The sequence below is a fragment of the Rhineura floridana genome, chromosome 4 (assembly GCF_030035675.1).
Source record: "Rhineura floridana isolate rRhiFlo1 chromosome 4, rRhiFlo1.hap2, whole genome shotgun sequence".
Lineage (NCBI taxonomy): Eukaryota > Metazoa > Chordata > Lepidosauria > Squamata > Rhineuridae > Rhineura > Rhineura floridana.
In genome coordinates, this window is record NC_084483.1 from 166,729,114 (window position 1) to 166,744,609 (window position 15,496).

General features: G+C 39.6%; 1 protein-coding gene across 4 annotated transcripts in view; it reads right to left on the minus strand.

Moving 5' to 3' along the window:
* The window catches only part of MIA3 (MIA SH3 domain ER export factor 3), a 48,572-nt gene that overhangs the window by 32,320 nt on the left and 756 nt on the right, over positions 1 to 15,496 (minus strand). For all 4 annotated transcript variants that reach the window (XM_061625139.1, XM_061625137.1, XM_061625138.1 and 1 more), the window contains exons 2-4: positions 11,301 to 11,434; positions 6,893 to 6,979; positions 25 to 2,929 (exon numbers count right to left, since the gene is read on the minus strand). In XM_061625139.1, the coding sequence (XP_061481123.1) occupies positions 25 to 2,929; positions 6,893 to 6,979; positions 11,301 to 11,429 (3,121 nt within the window). In that variant the 5' untranslated portion in view covers positions 11,430 to 11,434. The remainder of the gene's footprint in view (positions 1 to 24; positions 2,930 to 6,892; positions 6,980 to 11,300; positions 11,435 to 15,496) is intronic.

Consider the following 15,496-nt stretch of genomic DNA (forward strand, 5'->3'; position numbering starts at 1 on the left):
AGGAATGCAGCCTCAAATTCTTACCTGTAATGGGTTCGTTAGAGTCCATCCCAGATTCTAGAAGGAATGCAAGTGGAGCACTCTCACTAACTGGAGAGTATTTTTGCCTTAATGAATACATTAGTTCCTGAATATCATCCAGTAAGGCAGCTTCTTCATCAAACCAATCCATTTCCTTGATCACTTCTTCTTTATTTTCAACCTCCCTGGAATCTAAAACTTTGTTCAGAACATCCAGAATATTAGACTCTGAAGATTCAAGGATCTGGTCCAATGCCTTTTCAGTATCTGCATGGTTATCATTTTGTTTCTGAGCAAATATTAGCTCCAACTCCATGTCATGAAATAAAGATTCTATCCTGAAAATATGTTGTTGCCCAAGATACTTCTGTATACGCGCAATACGTTTTTCATCAAGAAATTCTTTCATTATAAAGAGCTGCCTCACTGCCTCACTGTATTGTGGCTCTTCATTTGTGTTTTCTGAGACATCAGTAGTCCCCAAGGGATCACTGGAATGCTGTTGCTCTGTTGAGATCTGTACATCTTTAAGAACCTTTTGTGAAAAATCTTTAGAGAGATGCTCCTGTGTTTGATTAAAGTCATCCTTGCTTTCTAACTCAGAAATATCTATTTTACTTGAGTTTATTTCATCATGTATATCCTGTATTTGATTTTTTTCCTGAAGCAGAGAATTTTCCACTTGAGACAAAGTTGTTGGCTCCACTTCCTGCTTTTCCTCTTTAATTTCTTTCCCCTCACTCAGCTGAGAATCTCCATTTATTTGCACTCCTTCATGTTCCTCATTGAAGTCTTCCATGCCGTCTTTCTCGGCTTGCTCAAGTGTTATTGCTTCTCCCATTTCATCAACAGGATTAGCAGCTCTTGAAATAGCACCATTTGGCATTTGAAGCAGAAGGCTTTCAGCATCTAATCTGAAACTTTGTTCATCTGCAGGTCTCTCTTTAGACAGTTTTGCACTCACAGCATTTTCATCTTGTAGTAATTCCTGTTCTAATTCTTCTAGGAAAGTGTCTTCTTCAGCATCTAGCTCCACAGGCTTGAGTTGTTCTGTGGATGATTTCACACCACCTGTATCAATACCAGCAACTTTATCCACATTTTCAGCTTCATTATGAATAATGTTTTGCTGAGTAAGATTTCTGTGTTCTGTGGCTCTTCTGGGGTTTTCTATAATCAATTTTTTCTCTAACTTCTTCTTGCTACTTGTAAGATGGTCCTCCTTTTCCTCCTCTTCATCTTCTAAATCTTGGGTCACAGTTTCTTGTTCAGATTGTGCAATAGGCACTTCAGCATCTCTCTCAGTGGGATTGTTTTCCATAGCAGAGTCATTTGATTGCTTTTTATTACTGAGCATCTTCCGTAGTTCAAGATCTTCTTCGTCTTGCTTTGTTTTGTCTTCCAAGAGGTCAGAATCATCCAGATCACTTTCAGATTCATTTGTTAGTTCTTCCAGTAAGTCTGGAACAATGTTCATTGGCTGTTTACCCTCCTCATCTTTTTTGCCTAATTTTTCCCATAATGTTTTGTGTTTTGTATCATTTTCCAAGCTATCCTCCTCATTTTTCTGCTGTCCACTTTCCTTATCTTTTATTATTTTATGAATAGAAAGTCCTTCTGGATCATCTCTGATATCCCCTAGGGGTGGTATTACATTTTTTTCCTTAGTTCCCATGGATGCTTCAGGCTGCCGGCCACCTCCATAATTAGAAAAGGCACCAAAATTATGCGGAGGAGCGCTTTGCAGTTGTTGTTCTGTAGTAGGTTCCACCTCAGTTTTTGCATGTCCTTCCTCATTGTCCTGAGTTTTATACTTCTTTTCCTTATGGTCCCCAACGTCTACACTATGTGCCTTCTTTGTAATAAGAACATGTTCTAATGTAAAAGGGTGATCTTCTGATGAAGAGTCTAAATTAGAGAACACATCTTCTGTATATTCCTTCTTGTTGATTACGGCCACATTGTCATCTTCATCGTCATCATCTTCCTCCTCCTCTAAATCAAACTTGGCCGCAACAGCTTCATCAATTGTTTTTTCACCTCCACTGACAATTGCAAAAAAATTATCCCCTAAATGTGTTAGTAAACCAGAGCCGTCTTTTCCCTCAAGAATGAATTTTGCTGCAGCTTCCCCAGCACTATCATCATTGTCGCTTATTTCCGATTCAAATACACCATCAGGTGGCAACTCTTCAGCTTCTGGGTCATCTGAAGATTTTCTTTCTTTTTCTGTAAAAGATAGCAAATGAATTTCTTCTGACTGCTCCTTTGGTTCTTCCAGTTTCTCTGTATCAGAAGAGTCAATGTCCAGATCTTCCCTGAAATCAGCATCTAGTGATGTAACAAGACTAGTTGTCTCATCATCAGACACAAGGGCATCTGCAGTTGAACCAAATGTTGTTTTCAAGTCTTCCGACATTTCTTGGTTGAGAAGTGTGTAAGCACCATCATCTTTGTCTCCATTATCTGATTGTTTAGCTTTGTCCTGAGATACACTAGAGTTTTTGGCATTTTCATGTTTTGGCATTTTTAACATTTCCTGCAGCATTTCTTCTGAAGGCTGATGTGCACTTTGGTCTCCCTGAGGATTGTCTAAGTCACTATTTACAACAAGGTCCTCACTCTTGGAATCAAGAGCTCTCTCTACATTCTCATTATTTTCAAAAAGAAATCGGTCTTGTTCACCCATTTTGGCATGGTCTTCACCATCTTCTTCCAAGCCCACTTCAAAATCATACATCTCTGAATTAATGGACTTTGTAGGCTCAGCCCCTTCTATCTCCTCTTCATTTTCAAGCTCAGCTTCAGCATCACTAGCCACCATGACCTCTGATAATTTTAAAAGCTCTTCTGCATTATAATTGTCAAAATCATCCTTGCCTCCATCAAAGCAAACAAAATCTGTTTCCTAAAAGAAAACAAATACTCTTAGTTACTTAAGAACTTCTTTTCTAATATTTATTCCCATATCATTATTTTTCTTTTAACCTAGCTGAAAATTTAATTGTTCCCACTAAAATCTGCAAGTGATTCATCTAATTAAAAGTGACAGTAAGAACCACTTTAGAATTTGAACAAGATTTGTGCTGCAATCCTGTGCCTGCTTATGTAGACGTAAGGCCTTAGGGAAATTATACAGCCACAAGAGTGGCTGTATACTATAGCCAGCATGGATTTTTCTCATTCCGCAATGCTGAATTGAAGATAAGCCCCCATGCCATTCTGCTGCTTCCCATAAGCACATTTCAAAACAAACCCTTACAAAAGTATAGTCTTGAACTCAGAAACGCTTGCTTAGCAACCTTCTAAGACTTCATGGCAATACACAAAACAGTCAGAGACAATCAAGAGTTCAAAGTGTAAAACATGAGGGGGGAAATCCAGACCCCTATTGGCCTTTATCTGTCAGTAGTCTCATAATTTATTGACATTAATTAAAATTCAGCCATCTTCACATAGTACCTATAATCCTGTTACTGACTTTGTCCCATACTCTGACCATCTTCTGCAGTTTAAAAGTTGGCTGATTTTTAATTAAGACATTTTACACTGAAGTCTATTATAATGTCAGGCATGCTCAGTAAGAACCAACTGTCAGTGTTCTAAAAGCCAGACTCACAGCTGTTTTGACTTGGCTAATCAGGTGGCCACACCCAGGCCAGGCCTTATTTCACTTTAGACAGTCATGGCTTCCCCCAAAGAATCCTGGGAAGTGTATTTTGTGAAAGGTGCTGCTAGTTGTTAGGAGACTTCTATTCCCCTGACAGAGCTCCAGTGGCCAGAGTGGTTTAACAGTCAGTCCCTCTTCTGGGGATTGTAGCTCTGTGAGAAGAATAGGGCCTCTCCTAGCAACTTTCAGCATCCTTCAGAAGCTACACTTCCCAGGATTCTTTGGGAGAAGCCATGACTGTCTGAAGTGAAATAAAGGTCTGGTGTGGATGTGGCCAGTGACAGCTTTGGTTTAAATTTGGGTGGGAGACTCCATGTGCCTGCTGTAGAATAAGAAGGTAGGCAAAACCATGAAAGCAATGATACTGTTCACAAAGTTTTCCTTTGGAAAGGAAAAGGGCTTTCCCTCTGCCCAGCGCCCACCTACCCAATCTTCTCCCTCCCTCCCTGCCCCTCCTCCAAGTCAGTTTCACCTATCCTAAGCATGATTGTACCGGAATAAATCTCATTGAACTGAAAAAGCATGCAAATGATCAAACCACCTCACCTCCTTTTTGCCCCTTCCCACCCCCTTCCTTCGCCCCTCCCTCCACCTCCCCATCCCCTTCCAATCCTCTCCCTCTCCTGTCCCCTTCCTCTCCTCCTCCTCCATGGTAAGTTTTACCTATTCTAAGCATAACTGCACGGGAGTAAATCCCACTAAACTCAATAAACCTGCAAATGATCAGACTTGCCTTTCCCCTCCCCCTCCCCCCTCTTCTCTCCTTCCCCTTTCCTCCTCCCTTCCTCCTCCTCCCCTCCCCATCCCCCCATGGTCAGTTTCACCTATCCTAAGCATGATTGCAGAGAGTAAATCCCATTGAACTCAATAAGCATGCAAATGATCAATACATTCTCAGCAAATGTACACAGGATCCCATTTCTTTCCTCCTGGATTGAAAAGCAGAAAAATTCACTAATAGGCAAAAAACCTTGTGGTTTAAGAATGTACCTATAGCCAACGGATATTTCTATCAAACTTTAAAAAGCAGGGAAATTGGGCAGCTCTAGTGAATGCACAAGGGGAGCAGGAGACCTGATCTCCTCTCTGAGATATTGTACTGCCCTACACATTTGTAAAAATGCAAACACCATTTGGGTTGGTCTTTCACAGTCCAATCCACTTCCTGTGTAGCTTGGAAGAATTTGGTAACGGGCCTCTGAACATATGGTGAGTAGTGGCAACACTTGCAATCAGCCCAAATAACAGAAACAAGGCATGTACTGTGCTGATCTTGTTTTAGCAGGGAGGAAGCAACAATATTAAGACAGTTGATATAGTTCAGATAGTCACTTGAAATATGTTTGATTTACTTTGCAATTTTAGTGAAGTTTCCTATAGTAAATCATTTTGTTTTGCTTCTGTTTCTGTGAATATGTGAAGTACAGCAACACTTTGCAAAATTTACACTAAAAAAACTCCAAAAACAATTGTAGAATAATGGCACTGACTATTCTGCAGAACAGTCTCCAGTGGACATGAGGTGTGTCTCACTTTGCACAAGATAAAATAATGGGAGGTGAAGTATATTCCAGCAAATTTCTAGGTGTGCTCTATGTTTTTAATTGATCATACCCACCTTTCCTTAAGTGAAGTGCTTGTTGCAATGCAGGCTGAAAACATGCATCTTGGGCAGGCCAAGTTTGTTTTTTCCAACAGCTAGAGTAATTGCTTAAGTAGCAACATATTGTAATCAGTCTGATTTTACATCAAACTGCACTTTCAGATTCAGCTGTTAATGCACCCAAAATAGAAATACAACATAACCTTCAGTTTGAAACACAAAAGGCTGTCTTTACCATAATATGACATTGACCAATAAAAAGGCTTTGAAATTAATAAAAATAAATTTTACACAGATATCTAGGATGAGTAATGAGAAAAATATAATTTTCTAGATTAGATTCTCTGCAGAAACAGTAGTAACACGGGAAAGAAGAAAAGTAAGAAGAATGCCAACAAACATACAGAAATATAATTCTCCATCTTTGGAGATGGCAGGTGTTGCCACCACTCACCATATGCTCAGAGGCATGTTACCAAATTCTTCCAAGCTACACAGGAAGTGGATTGGACTGTGAAAGACCAACTGAAATTGTGTTTGCATTTTTACAAATTTGTAGGGCAGTACAATATCTCAGAGAGGTCAGGTCTCCTGCTCCCCTGCTGCGTTCACTAGAGCTGCCCAATTTCCCTGCTTTTTAAAGTTTGATGGAAATATCTGTTGGCTATAGGTACGTTTTTAAACCACAATATTTTTTTTTTGCCTATTAGTGAGTATGTACAGGATCAGGTTGCACAGAACAGAAACAGTACTAAATTAGATCATTTCAAGACTTATTTACCATCTGTTTTTAGCAGTTAAAAACAAGGAGAGTCTAGAGCTGCAATCTTATATAGTTATTGAGTAGTAAGCCCCACTGAACACAGTGGGACTTCCTTCTGAGTAAACATGAGCAGGATTTCCCTATAAGCATACGAAGAGCATTTAATATACATAATGTCATGTATTGTGGCCTGCCAAGTGCTTGACAATTCCTCCTTTTTAGAACTAATCAGGTAGAAGAAAAAAGTTTTTACACACACACACACACACACACACAGTTTTTTGTATGTGGCTGCCAGAATGCATTCAGCTTGGTGGGTTACAAGTTGTGTGGGCTTGATCAGCTAGAAAATCACCTCTCTGTTGCCTCTATCTAATAGTCAGAGGACGCTATCCAACTGTGGTGTCCCACTTGCACAATGGACTTATGCAAACAGAACTTCCCCTCCCTTTTCCCCCCCCCACCCCCCCCACACTCCCCCACCCACCAAATCTGTTCCGGAGGCTTGGGGGACCCTCCAGAAGAGACTGGGGTGGGAGGAGGTATGCTGCAGGGTGGGGGGAAAGTAAGGAGAAATTCTGTTGCGTCTACTGGAATGATACTGCATCTCACTCAGAGGAATTAATTCCTCTAAAATACTCAGATATTTTTTGTTGGAACAAATATTTTAAAGAACTGCTTTTCTTTTTCTATCTCAATTTGCCCCACTTCTCTCAGGTCCATTTATACTTTATGTTTAGTGAGCCCTTTCGAAGACATGGATTCTTTCATGCATACCTGTGAGCCCTCGGAATGCTCTAGTGTATAGATCAAAACAAACACACAAATAACTTACATCTGTTGGCAATTCTATCTCATCATGGGTATAAATATGATTTATTTCAAGTAAATCCTTTGGGAAATATCCAAATTCACTTCCAACCTGTGAGGAAAACAAGAAAATAAGAGGGTCAGTTTAAGAAAAGGGTTTTTTTAAGTATTTTTACCCATTTAGTGGCAGCTCTGCAAAAGGGACTGCATGGAAGTGGCACTTGCCCTGCCCAGAGGATTATACAGCATACATGGGCTCCTATCCAGCAAGATGCTACGCAGAATTCAAGTATTCTTTTAAAACACAACTGCAGTGTGTCAGAACTGCTTATGACACCTGGCACCTCCATTTCCAATTTAGTACCTATTTTGTCCCCTTAATCAACTTTTAAGAATAAAGGGGATCAAGATCCAAGTTTTAATTTATTTTAAGGGAAGTTTAAATGGCAGCTACTGTTAAAACAGCACTGTTTAAAAAGTTGAAATTTATCCAAATATTAATGTAAGGCATAGTCAAAGGCCACATACCCTATAGATTGAAACCAACAAGCATGCTATGTCATTCTATCATGGGTCAGTAACAGTTGAAAGCATCTGGTATATGCAGCTGCTTTGCCTCAACTTCACTGAGCATGTAAGGAAATCTGTGGAAAGTTAGCAAACCACTGAAACATTAATGCCAAGAAGTAAAGTTTTACACTTCAGCACAGAGCACTACAAAAAGGTGTGTGAGATTATTAGGCAGAGTCCAGAAAAAGTTAGGAGTTCTTTAGCCTTGCTAAAATTAATGTGAGTGGTACCCTCACCTATGCATATTTACTTGGAGATCCCTTCAATGGAATTTGCTTTCAGCTTATGAAATGTACTGTAACCTTTGGCACACAGTTTAAGCATACTGTGGGACACAGGCGTGCCCAACTTTGCCTAGATTGCACCCTTTTTGCCAGGCTCAAAAGCATCAGCTTGTTTGTCATTTATTTTCTCGTGCTTCATAATTCTGTATTTAAAAGTGCACATTCAGCATCCATGCTCTTCAGAATATAAAACTAAATCTAAAAGCAAACAGGCATTATTATACTGAGGACCAAATCAGGTGTGACATTTAAACCATCTCTGCATTTTAAATGCAATAGCAGCCAATAGATAATTATTGGAATTGCAACAGGTAGAGTGGAGTTTAATCTTTCCTCTGAAGCTGCTATTTGAATTGGCAGCAAAGATCCAACTTGGCTATGAGAGGCAGGGCTCAGAGACTGCGGCCTTTGCGTAAAGCTGGGTGAGCACTGAGCAAGTAAGGCTGGAATTTCCAGCTTCTAACAAGCAAAGGAAATTTATAGATTCTGTATATACAAAGCAGCTTGCCACTCCCATCCTACTTTGCTTTCCCCCTCCCACATCCATTTTTTTCTAATACTGCTACCACTGAATATAATAATAATGGAATGTTTTCATTGTTCTTAAATCTGGTATACCTTATTTTCTAGCAAACAATATATTTATAGAACTAGACCTAATAAGTTACACTTTGTAGACCAATGTCACACTCAAAATACCCTTTTTGTATGTATTCTCTTATTTTCAAATACTTGAAGTCTCATCTGCCCCTAACTCCCAAAAATAACTCACAATATTTGAAACACAGGATATTTTACAATTTTAAATTCAACTCATTTCTGTTCTTTCAGGTATTTATACTCCACATCAGTGCAAAACAATCTCCCTTTTCTCAGCATACACTGTTCTATTAAGAGCCATCATTTCTATACTATAGATGAGATGCTACTCTAGTCAAATGCAAACAATGGAAGAGAGCTAAATCTATAATCCTAAACATGCTTACTAGGGAGTAAGCCCCACTAAACACAGCAAAGGCTTTCTTCTGAGTAAACATGGATAGTCTTGCACTGTCTGATAATAGTCCATCTTAATGCCTTCTAGAAAAGATTCACACCACACTCTCACAAGTGTTATCAGGAAACCAATATTAACAGTGGAGAATTGCTACAGAGATTAGATAACCTAGGCAATTAGAAACTGGCAGAACACATTAAAAGTAAATATACTCTAGAGATAATATACTTAGAATGTTGCCCCTTTCCCAGATATCCTGATGCTTTTATTGTAGGAGAAATAAGACAATATATTATTGGAGAAAAAATCCTGATATTTATAAATAATTAGATATTATTATTATTTAAATAATTAGACCACATTATGACTCATTTTAGTAAAATATGAGATCAGTTTCTTCAGATGTCTTTTTGTACGGCTTGAGAAATACATCTCAAATTCCTTCGTGCCGGATTCTTTTTCTTTTTTTCTTTTAAAGAGTTAGCATTAAATTCTTAGATGCCAGCCCTATGCAGAGATGGATGAACAATGCCACACATTTCTTAGGTGCAAAGCTCCAGCATCAATTTTTTTGTGCAACTGAACTGGAAATTTCTCCCTATAATTTGTTTGACTTACACAATGGTACAATAAAATAAGCATCTGTCTAATATTATGCATACATGAACAAACAGAACTAATGCTAGCTGGATGTTCCCTTTATTAAATGTTTACTATTAAATATTAGTGCAAACTAGTAACATCCAAAGTCATGTTTGTACAGCAGATGTTATCAGGGGCAAGCCAATTGCTATTAGGGTTGCCAGGTTCATGGCCTGAGACTGATCCTGTATCTTACGAGAAGAGAAAGTCAGCCAAGTGCAGGTGTTCTTGCAACACTGTAATGAGAAAAACCACAAAGTGGAATTCTCCCTTCCCCCTGCACAACTTTTGAAGATACAGAAGACCTCTTGGTTGCCAGGCCTGGCCTCCAAAAGTAAAAGCTGGCTCTCATGAATACTCCTAGCAGCGAGTAAGGGTTCTCCATAGACTTCCATTGTAATTATTTTCTTAGCCCAACCTTTTCCCCAGTGTAACTTTGGCCCGGTTCGGGACCTGCAGGAGCACTCCGAACCCAAGTTGGATGTTGCCTAAGCCCCCTCCCTGCCTCTCCTCTGACACCCCCCTGGAGTGCCACTTTTCGGGCCTTATGACAGCTTACTCCAGCTCCCCTTCTCCTGGGCTTTCTTGGTAGGGTCCTGGCTCCACTGTGGCTCCTCAGCCTGGATTAAATAGCAGTTGGATTGTGCCCTTAGTAAGTAGTTTACAAATTACTGTTGTATGTGCAATTGAAAGAGTTTCAAACCTACCACATACCTGCTGACAACCGAAAATAAAAAAGTAGATGCTGCTATCTATGCCCTATAATGTGAAGACTACAGTCGTCTGAACAGTGAAGTGGAGATCTCTAGCATCAAAACTATGTATTCAGCTAAACTGCCAATCAAGCATTAGTTTATTTCATTTGAAGCAGTACAACCTGGCAACAACTCAAGTCAGCTTTAGTTATGCCTACTACTTTTCTATATTTATTGTTGTACAATACCTTCGGATCCATTCAGATGAAGGATGGTTTAGAAATGTTTTAAATAAATAAATAAATAAGTTAATAGGCACTTGCCACTCATGCTGTCAAGAGGTAGCCTATTTGTCAAATGTTTCTCCGATATTTTAATAAAATACAGAAGAATTGTCCTTCCTAGCTGCATTTTTCTATATTCTATTAAAATATTTTGATATTCCAGCCTCACTTGTCAATCTGCAATCAGTTGCAGAGCAATTACAATTATTGTACTCTCAGCTTGACCTTTAATTAGTTATCTTAAACTTGTTATTGTACACAGCTGCTGAATGTATGCAAACCAATGTGGCTAATGTGGATATTAACTGTTGCATTATTTCTTTTGTTTAAAACCTTGGACCTCTAATTATCCAGCCCCATGTTTCAGAGCTGGCCCTATTGCTTTCTTTTGTGTTTATGAAGAGCTGGCAAACCTGGAAACAGATGTATCATAATTATCTAAGTTATTTGCAGCACAGTAGATGTCAGAAGGGAATTACTGGCTGGATACAATGATTCCATTCTGCCACTTTCACTGAATGCAGTGCTTTTCCTGTTTCATCTGTGCAGCTTTAATTGGATTCTATTGCTGCTGAGAATCTGTTGTGCCATAACCCCACCCACATGTTCCAATGAAAGCAGTATCTCCTGGCAGGTCATAAGTGTTAGAATGGCTCACAGCTGCAGATCTTCCTTTGCAAGGAAAAATTATGCTCAGTGAGATACAAGGAATTCTATCAACCAAAATATCCATCATTAAGGGACTGTTCATGTTACTTAGCAGTAAGAAACTGTAGTCTGGTCTAAGAGTCTCTCTTACCTCTCCTCTGACGTTCATTGCACAGCACAATGTTAATAAAAATATAAGTAAAGGTCTAGGGAGAGCAGCCACATAAAGAAATATTAATTCAAATGGTATTTGAAGAGACATCTTTTTTTAAAAAAATCTGTGTTAAACCATATAAAGTACTTAAAAACTTACACTTGCAGCCCAAAGCTCATTTGATCTCCCAGTTAATTTATAATACACGTACACCGATTCACCTTCTTTAAAATCTACAAAACGACAATCTGGGCCTTTAAAATTCTTCATTGCTTTCCCTCGACACATTAGCACTGTTGAAAAAAAATGGGGGGAAAAGCATTGTAAAAAAAAAGAGCAGTTCTCTGTACAGAAAAGGTAGCCTGTCTATATCATGCAGTCCATCTGTATGAAATGACATTGCCCCGGAATGAGAAGCTACAGCTGGTGAAAAGATAGTATTAAAGTTACTTTGTGTCTTAAAATATTTGTTATGACAATGAAATCACATAGGCTGCTTTCACACATAGGGCTGATTTAGTTTAGCGGAATCAAAAGGATAGCACTTCTGTCCCAATTTCTAAAATCCCTTTCACACTGCAGCACCTGTTGCGTTAAGGAACAGCAGCTTTTTCAGCCAATATACTGGCATTTCGCGCAACTGTCTTTCACACGGCTTGTTTTTGTTCCTCACCCATGCACACTGTTCCCCTTTGTGTAGGAGGTCTAAGATCTTGTCCTGTTGCCATGCAAGCCCTCTCCCCTTAGGATCTGACTTTTTAAATTGTTTTAGTTGTATCAAGACAGTGGTGTGTGGGGGAAATGCTGCTACTATCTGCACCGATGCTGGAATACTGGTACAATGTTCCTCAGGCAACCCTCCCCCCCACGCACAACTAAAGGGCGGGAACGCACTGCATGCTGGGATGCCTGTCACATGAGCAGCTGCAGCTAGCAATAAACTCCTGCAATCTTCCAGGTTCCCAGCCTTGCTAACGGATTATTTCTGATATCATTTATCACAGAAATTAGCACTAAACTTCCACTACATTCCACTAGAATTCTGGAGCTAGTTTGTGAGTCATGTGAAAGATCAAATATAATGGAAAAATTGCCAGTAAGAAATCATCAGAATAACAGAAAAAATTGCGGTGTGAAAGCAGCCATAATGAGGTTTCAATTTACATTTTATTTAAGAAACTACCCCAGCAAACTTTAATGGACCAGGAATTTCCCTTAACATCATAAACCTTTAGTATATACTCTTATGTGTCAGAATGCTATGTATTCACTTCATTTGTTAGTTGCTTTATAAAAAAAACAACCCAATGAAGCTTACTTCTGAGTAGACATGTATTGGATTGCAGCCTTAATCACCCAAAGCCTGGGTAAATAAAAAAAGTCTTAGCTTGCCATCTGAAAACTGACAATGATAGCATCAGGCATATTTCCCCATGTTCTACAGATGGTGAGCCACTGCTGAAAAAGCCCGTTCTCATGTAGCCACCTGCTGCACCTTCCTCTGATGAGGTAGAAGGGCTAAGCAATATTCCTGAATGCACTCACACCCTAATCTTAAATATGAAAATAAGGCTGAAATCCTATACACAATTACCTAAGAACAAGTCTCATTGAACTCAATGAATTGCTGTTGCAATTTATTTTATTTTGGTTGTACAGAGCAATCCTAAGCCCTGGATGGGAGCCATGGGGCAGAGTGGTAGATAGAAGGTGGTGGTGGGCAGTTTGTCCTTCATTTTTTTTGCGGCACTAGGTTGGTGCAGCTAAGGAGCCCCAATTGAGCACTTCTCAGAAGAACAGACTGGCTTAGGATCAGGTGAACTCATAGCCTCACTGCTCTGCCCCAAACTACCCTGTAATGCCTCATTTCAGGGAGCTAAGGCAGTAACAGTCAACCTGCCACACTTTGCATGGCCACAGTAGGGGCCCCCATGACAGCACAGCCCCCTCCCTTAGAGGTCAGCTGATGGGCACATCTGCTACATCTTAACCCTCTGCAGCACAGAACTAACAGTCAGGATTTCATGGTTACTGTTTATATTTTAAGTTGCATTTTGTACTTTAGTGTTTTTGTAAACTGCCCAGAGAACTTTGTTGGATGGGCAGTGTACAAATGCAATATGTTACTTCTGAATATTCATTCACAGGATTGTGTTGCACGTCTGTGTTTTGTTTCCAAACTAAATGTTCTTAGAATTGAGGTACCAGAAAATGTTTTAATGGTTACAAGTGTTTTCATTCCCAGACACCAACTGCTTCTTGAACAATCATACTTGGGCTTTTGCAGGCAAGTGATACCTGTAGATCTGCAGAACATGCTGAACTTGGAAAATTTGTTTTAAAAAACCCACCAATATCATATATATTTGTTTTAATTTAAATTAAATTAATTTCTTTTTGAAAGAAAGGCACAATAAGTACCGTTTAATAAATAAACAAATAAATATAAAGAGGGTTCTAAATATTCTTTTATAATTCATAAAAGCTTATCTTTGAAAAGTGATGCAGCCTGGATGTTTTCTTAAAAAATCAATGGATGTCAAGTACATTTAGTTTAATATTAAAGTCTGTTTGTAGTCCAGTAATTTCAAACTAACAGCACAAACCTATGTATGCTTACTTGAAAGCAAGTCCCACTAAGTTCAGTTGGGGCTTAGTCCCAAGTAAGTGTGGACAGGATCACAGTTTAAGGCTGCAATCCTATGCTCAGTTACTCAAAAGTCACCCTATTGAACTCAGTGAGGCTAACTGCCAAGTAAGCATGCATAGGATTGGACAGCCCAGCTGCAATCCTATGTACACTGAAGAGGAAGTAACAAACTCTTCCTGCCAACTGCACAAGTTTAGGAACAGGCAGCCAGTGACACAAATTAAACACAGAAAATCTCAACTTGCAAACCTAAAATATCTGAGACATTCTTACAGTGAATTCTGGATCAGAAGGATAAATTTTAAGCAAGCAAATACAGTTATCTGACTAGTCAATAATGACCCACAGATGAAAATTTCCAAGAAAGCAAATTTCATCTATTAGATTACTTCGAGAAATTTGATACAGGACAGAAAAAGGGAAGGAGGAGAATGAAGTCAAGAGTTTGCTTCTAGTTAAAAGCAGCTTCTAAGAGACGCAGATTTGTTTACAAGCAGAGTGGAAGGAAAGAAAAATGCCTAACGCTTATTAAAAACAAAATATCCTGATGAGTACAGTACTAATACAAGAAGAGCATTAAGACAAAGATCCACCAAGAAGGGTTTTTTTTTTTAATGGGTGCTTGTATCAGACTAGGCTTGCCAGGCTCAGGGCTTGAGGTTTTCTTGCAACATTGTAATGGGAAAAACCTGCACTTGGCTGAATTTTCTCTTCTCTTAAAGATACAGAATCATTTTTAGGCCCTGAGCCTGGCAACCCTATATCAGACCCTCTGCAGGGTCCAGCTGCACAAAGGCAGCCTAGGAGTTCACTTGGGGCAACAATATGTTAGGGTTACCAATGGAAGCGTGGGTGAACTACACAATCTTTTACAACACAGCATAGCATCTCAGATTGTGTGCTGCAGCTGCTTTGGAGTGGCAAAATGTCAAGAATCAGCCCCCAGCCTCCAATGAAAGTAAAGAATATATAAGAAAAGGTGATAATAGTGAGGGGGATTATGATTATTTCCATTGCTAATCAGGGAAGGAATAAAGGGTGTGCAGGTAATGGGGTACTGTCAAAGAGCACAGAGCCCTACAAAGCTTCCGAAGAAGACAATAATTTAACAGTGGGGAGAGAGGGAGGCATCATTCCCCAACTTCAGTTCCAAACCTAACCATCGAATCTAGACTGTTTTAAACTGTTTTTAGAATGGTTTTCTTTTCTTTTTTGTTAATTTTTTGTTGTTGAAATGTGTGCCCCCCTGGGCTTCTTCGGGAGGAAAGACTGGATATAAATTGAATAAATAATAATCAATAACAATCTCTGTTTTTTACACAGAAGCAAACCCCATCGAGTTTAATTAAGCTTATTTTCCACTAAGTTTCACACGAGCACACGCTAAGAAGCCACGGCAAGTTGGCAAGGGAGACCTAGTCTGCAACGCACAGCGGGCCAAAAGCAACGTGGGGCATAGGAGGCAACCTCCCAGAGCATCTCTCCCTCCTCACAACTGGGGACAGGGATAAAAAAGTGGGGTGTGTGTGAAGATGCCTGCTGTTTCTTACGGAGCTGGGGGGGGGGGACACCCTCCAGCCTCTTTCCCTCCTCCGACCTAAGAGAAAGAGAGACCCGCGAGGAAGGAGGCAGTCCCAGCCACCCTCTTCTCTACGTGGCCTTGGAGACACCAACAACAGGTCCTGTTGGGTTGAGGTCTCCGGAA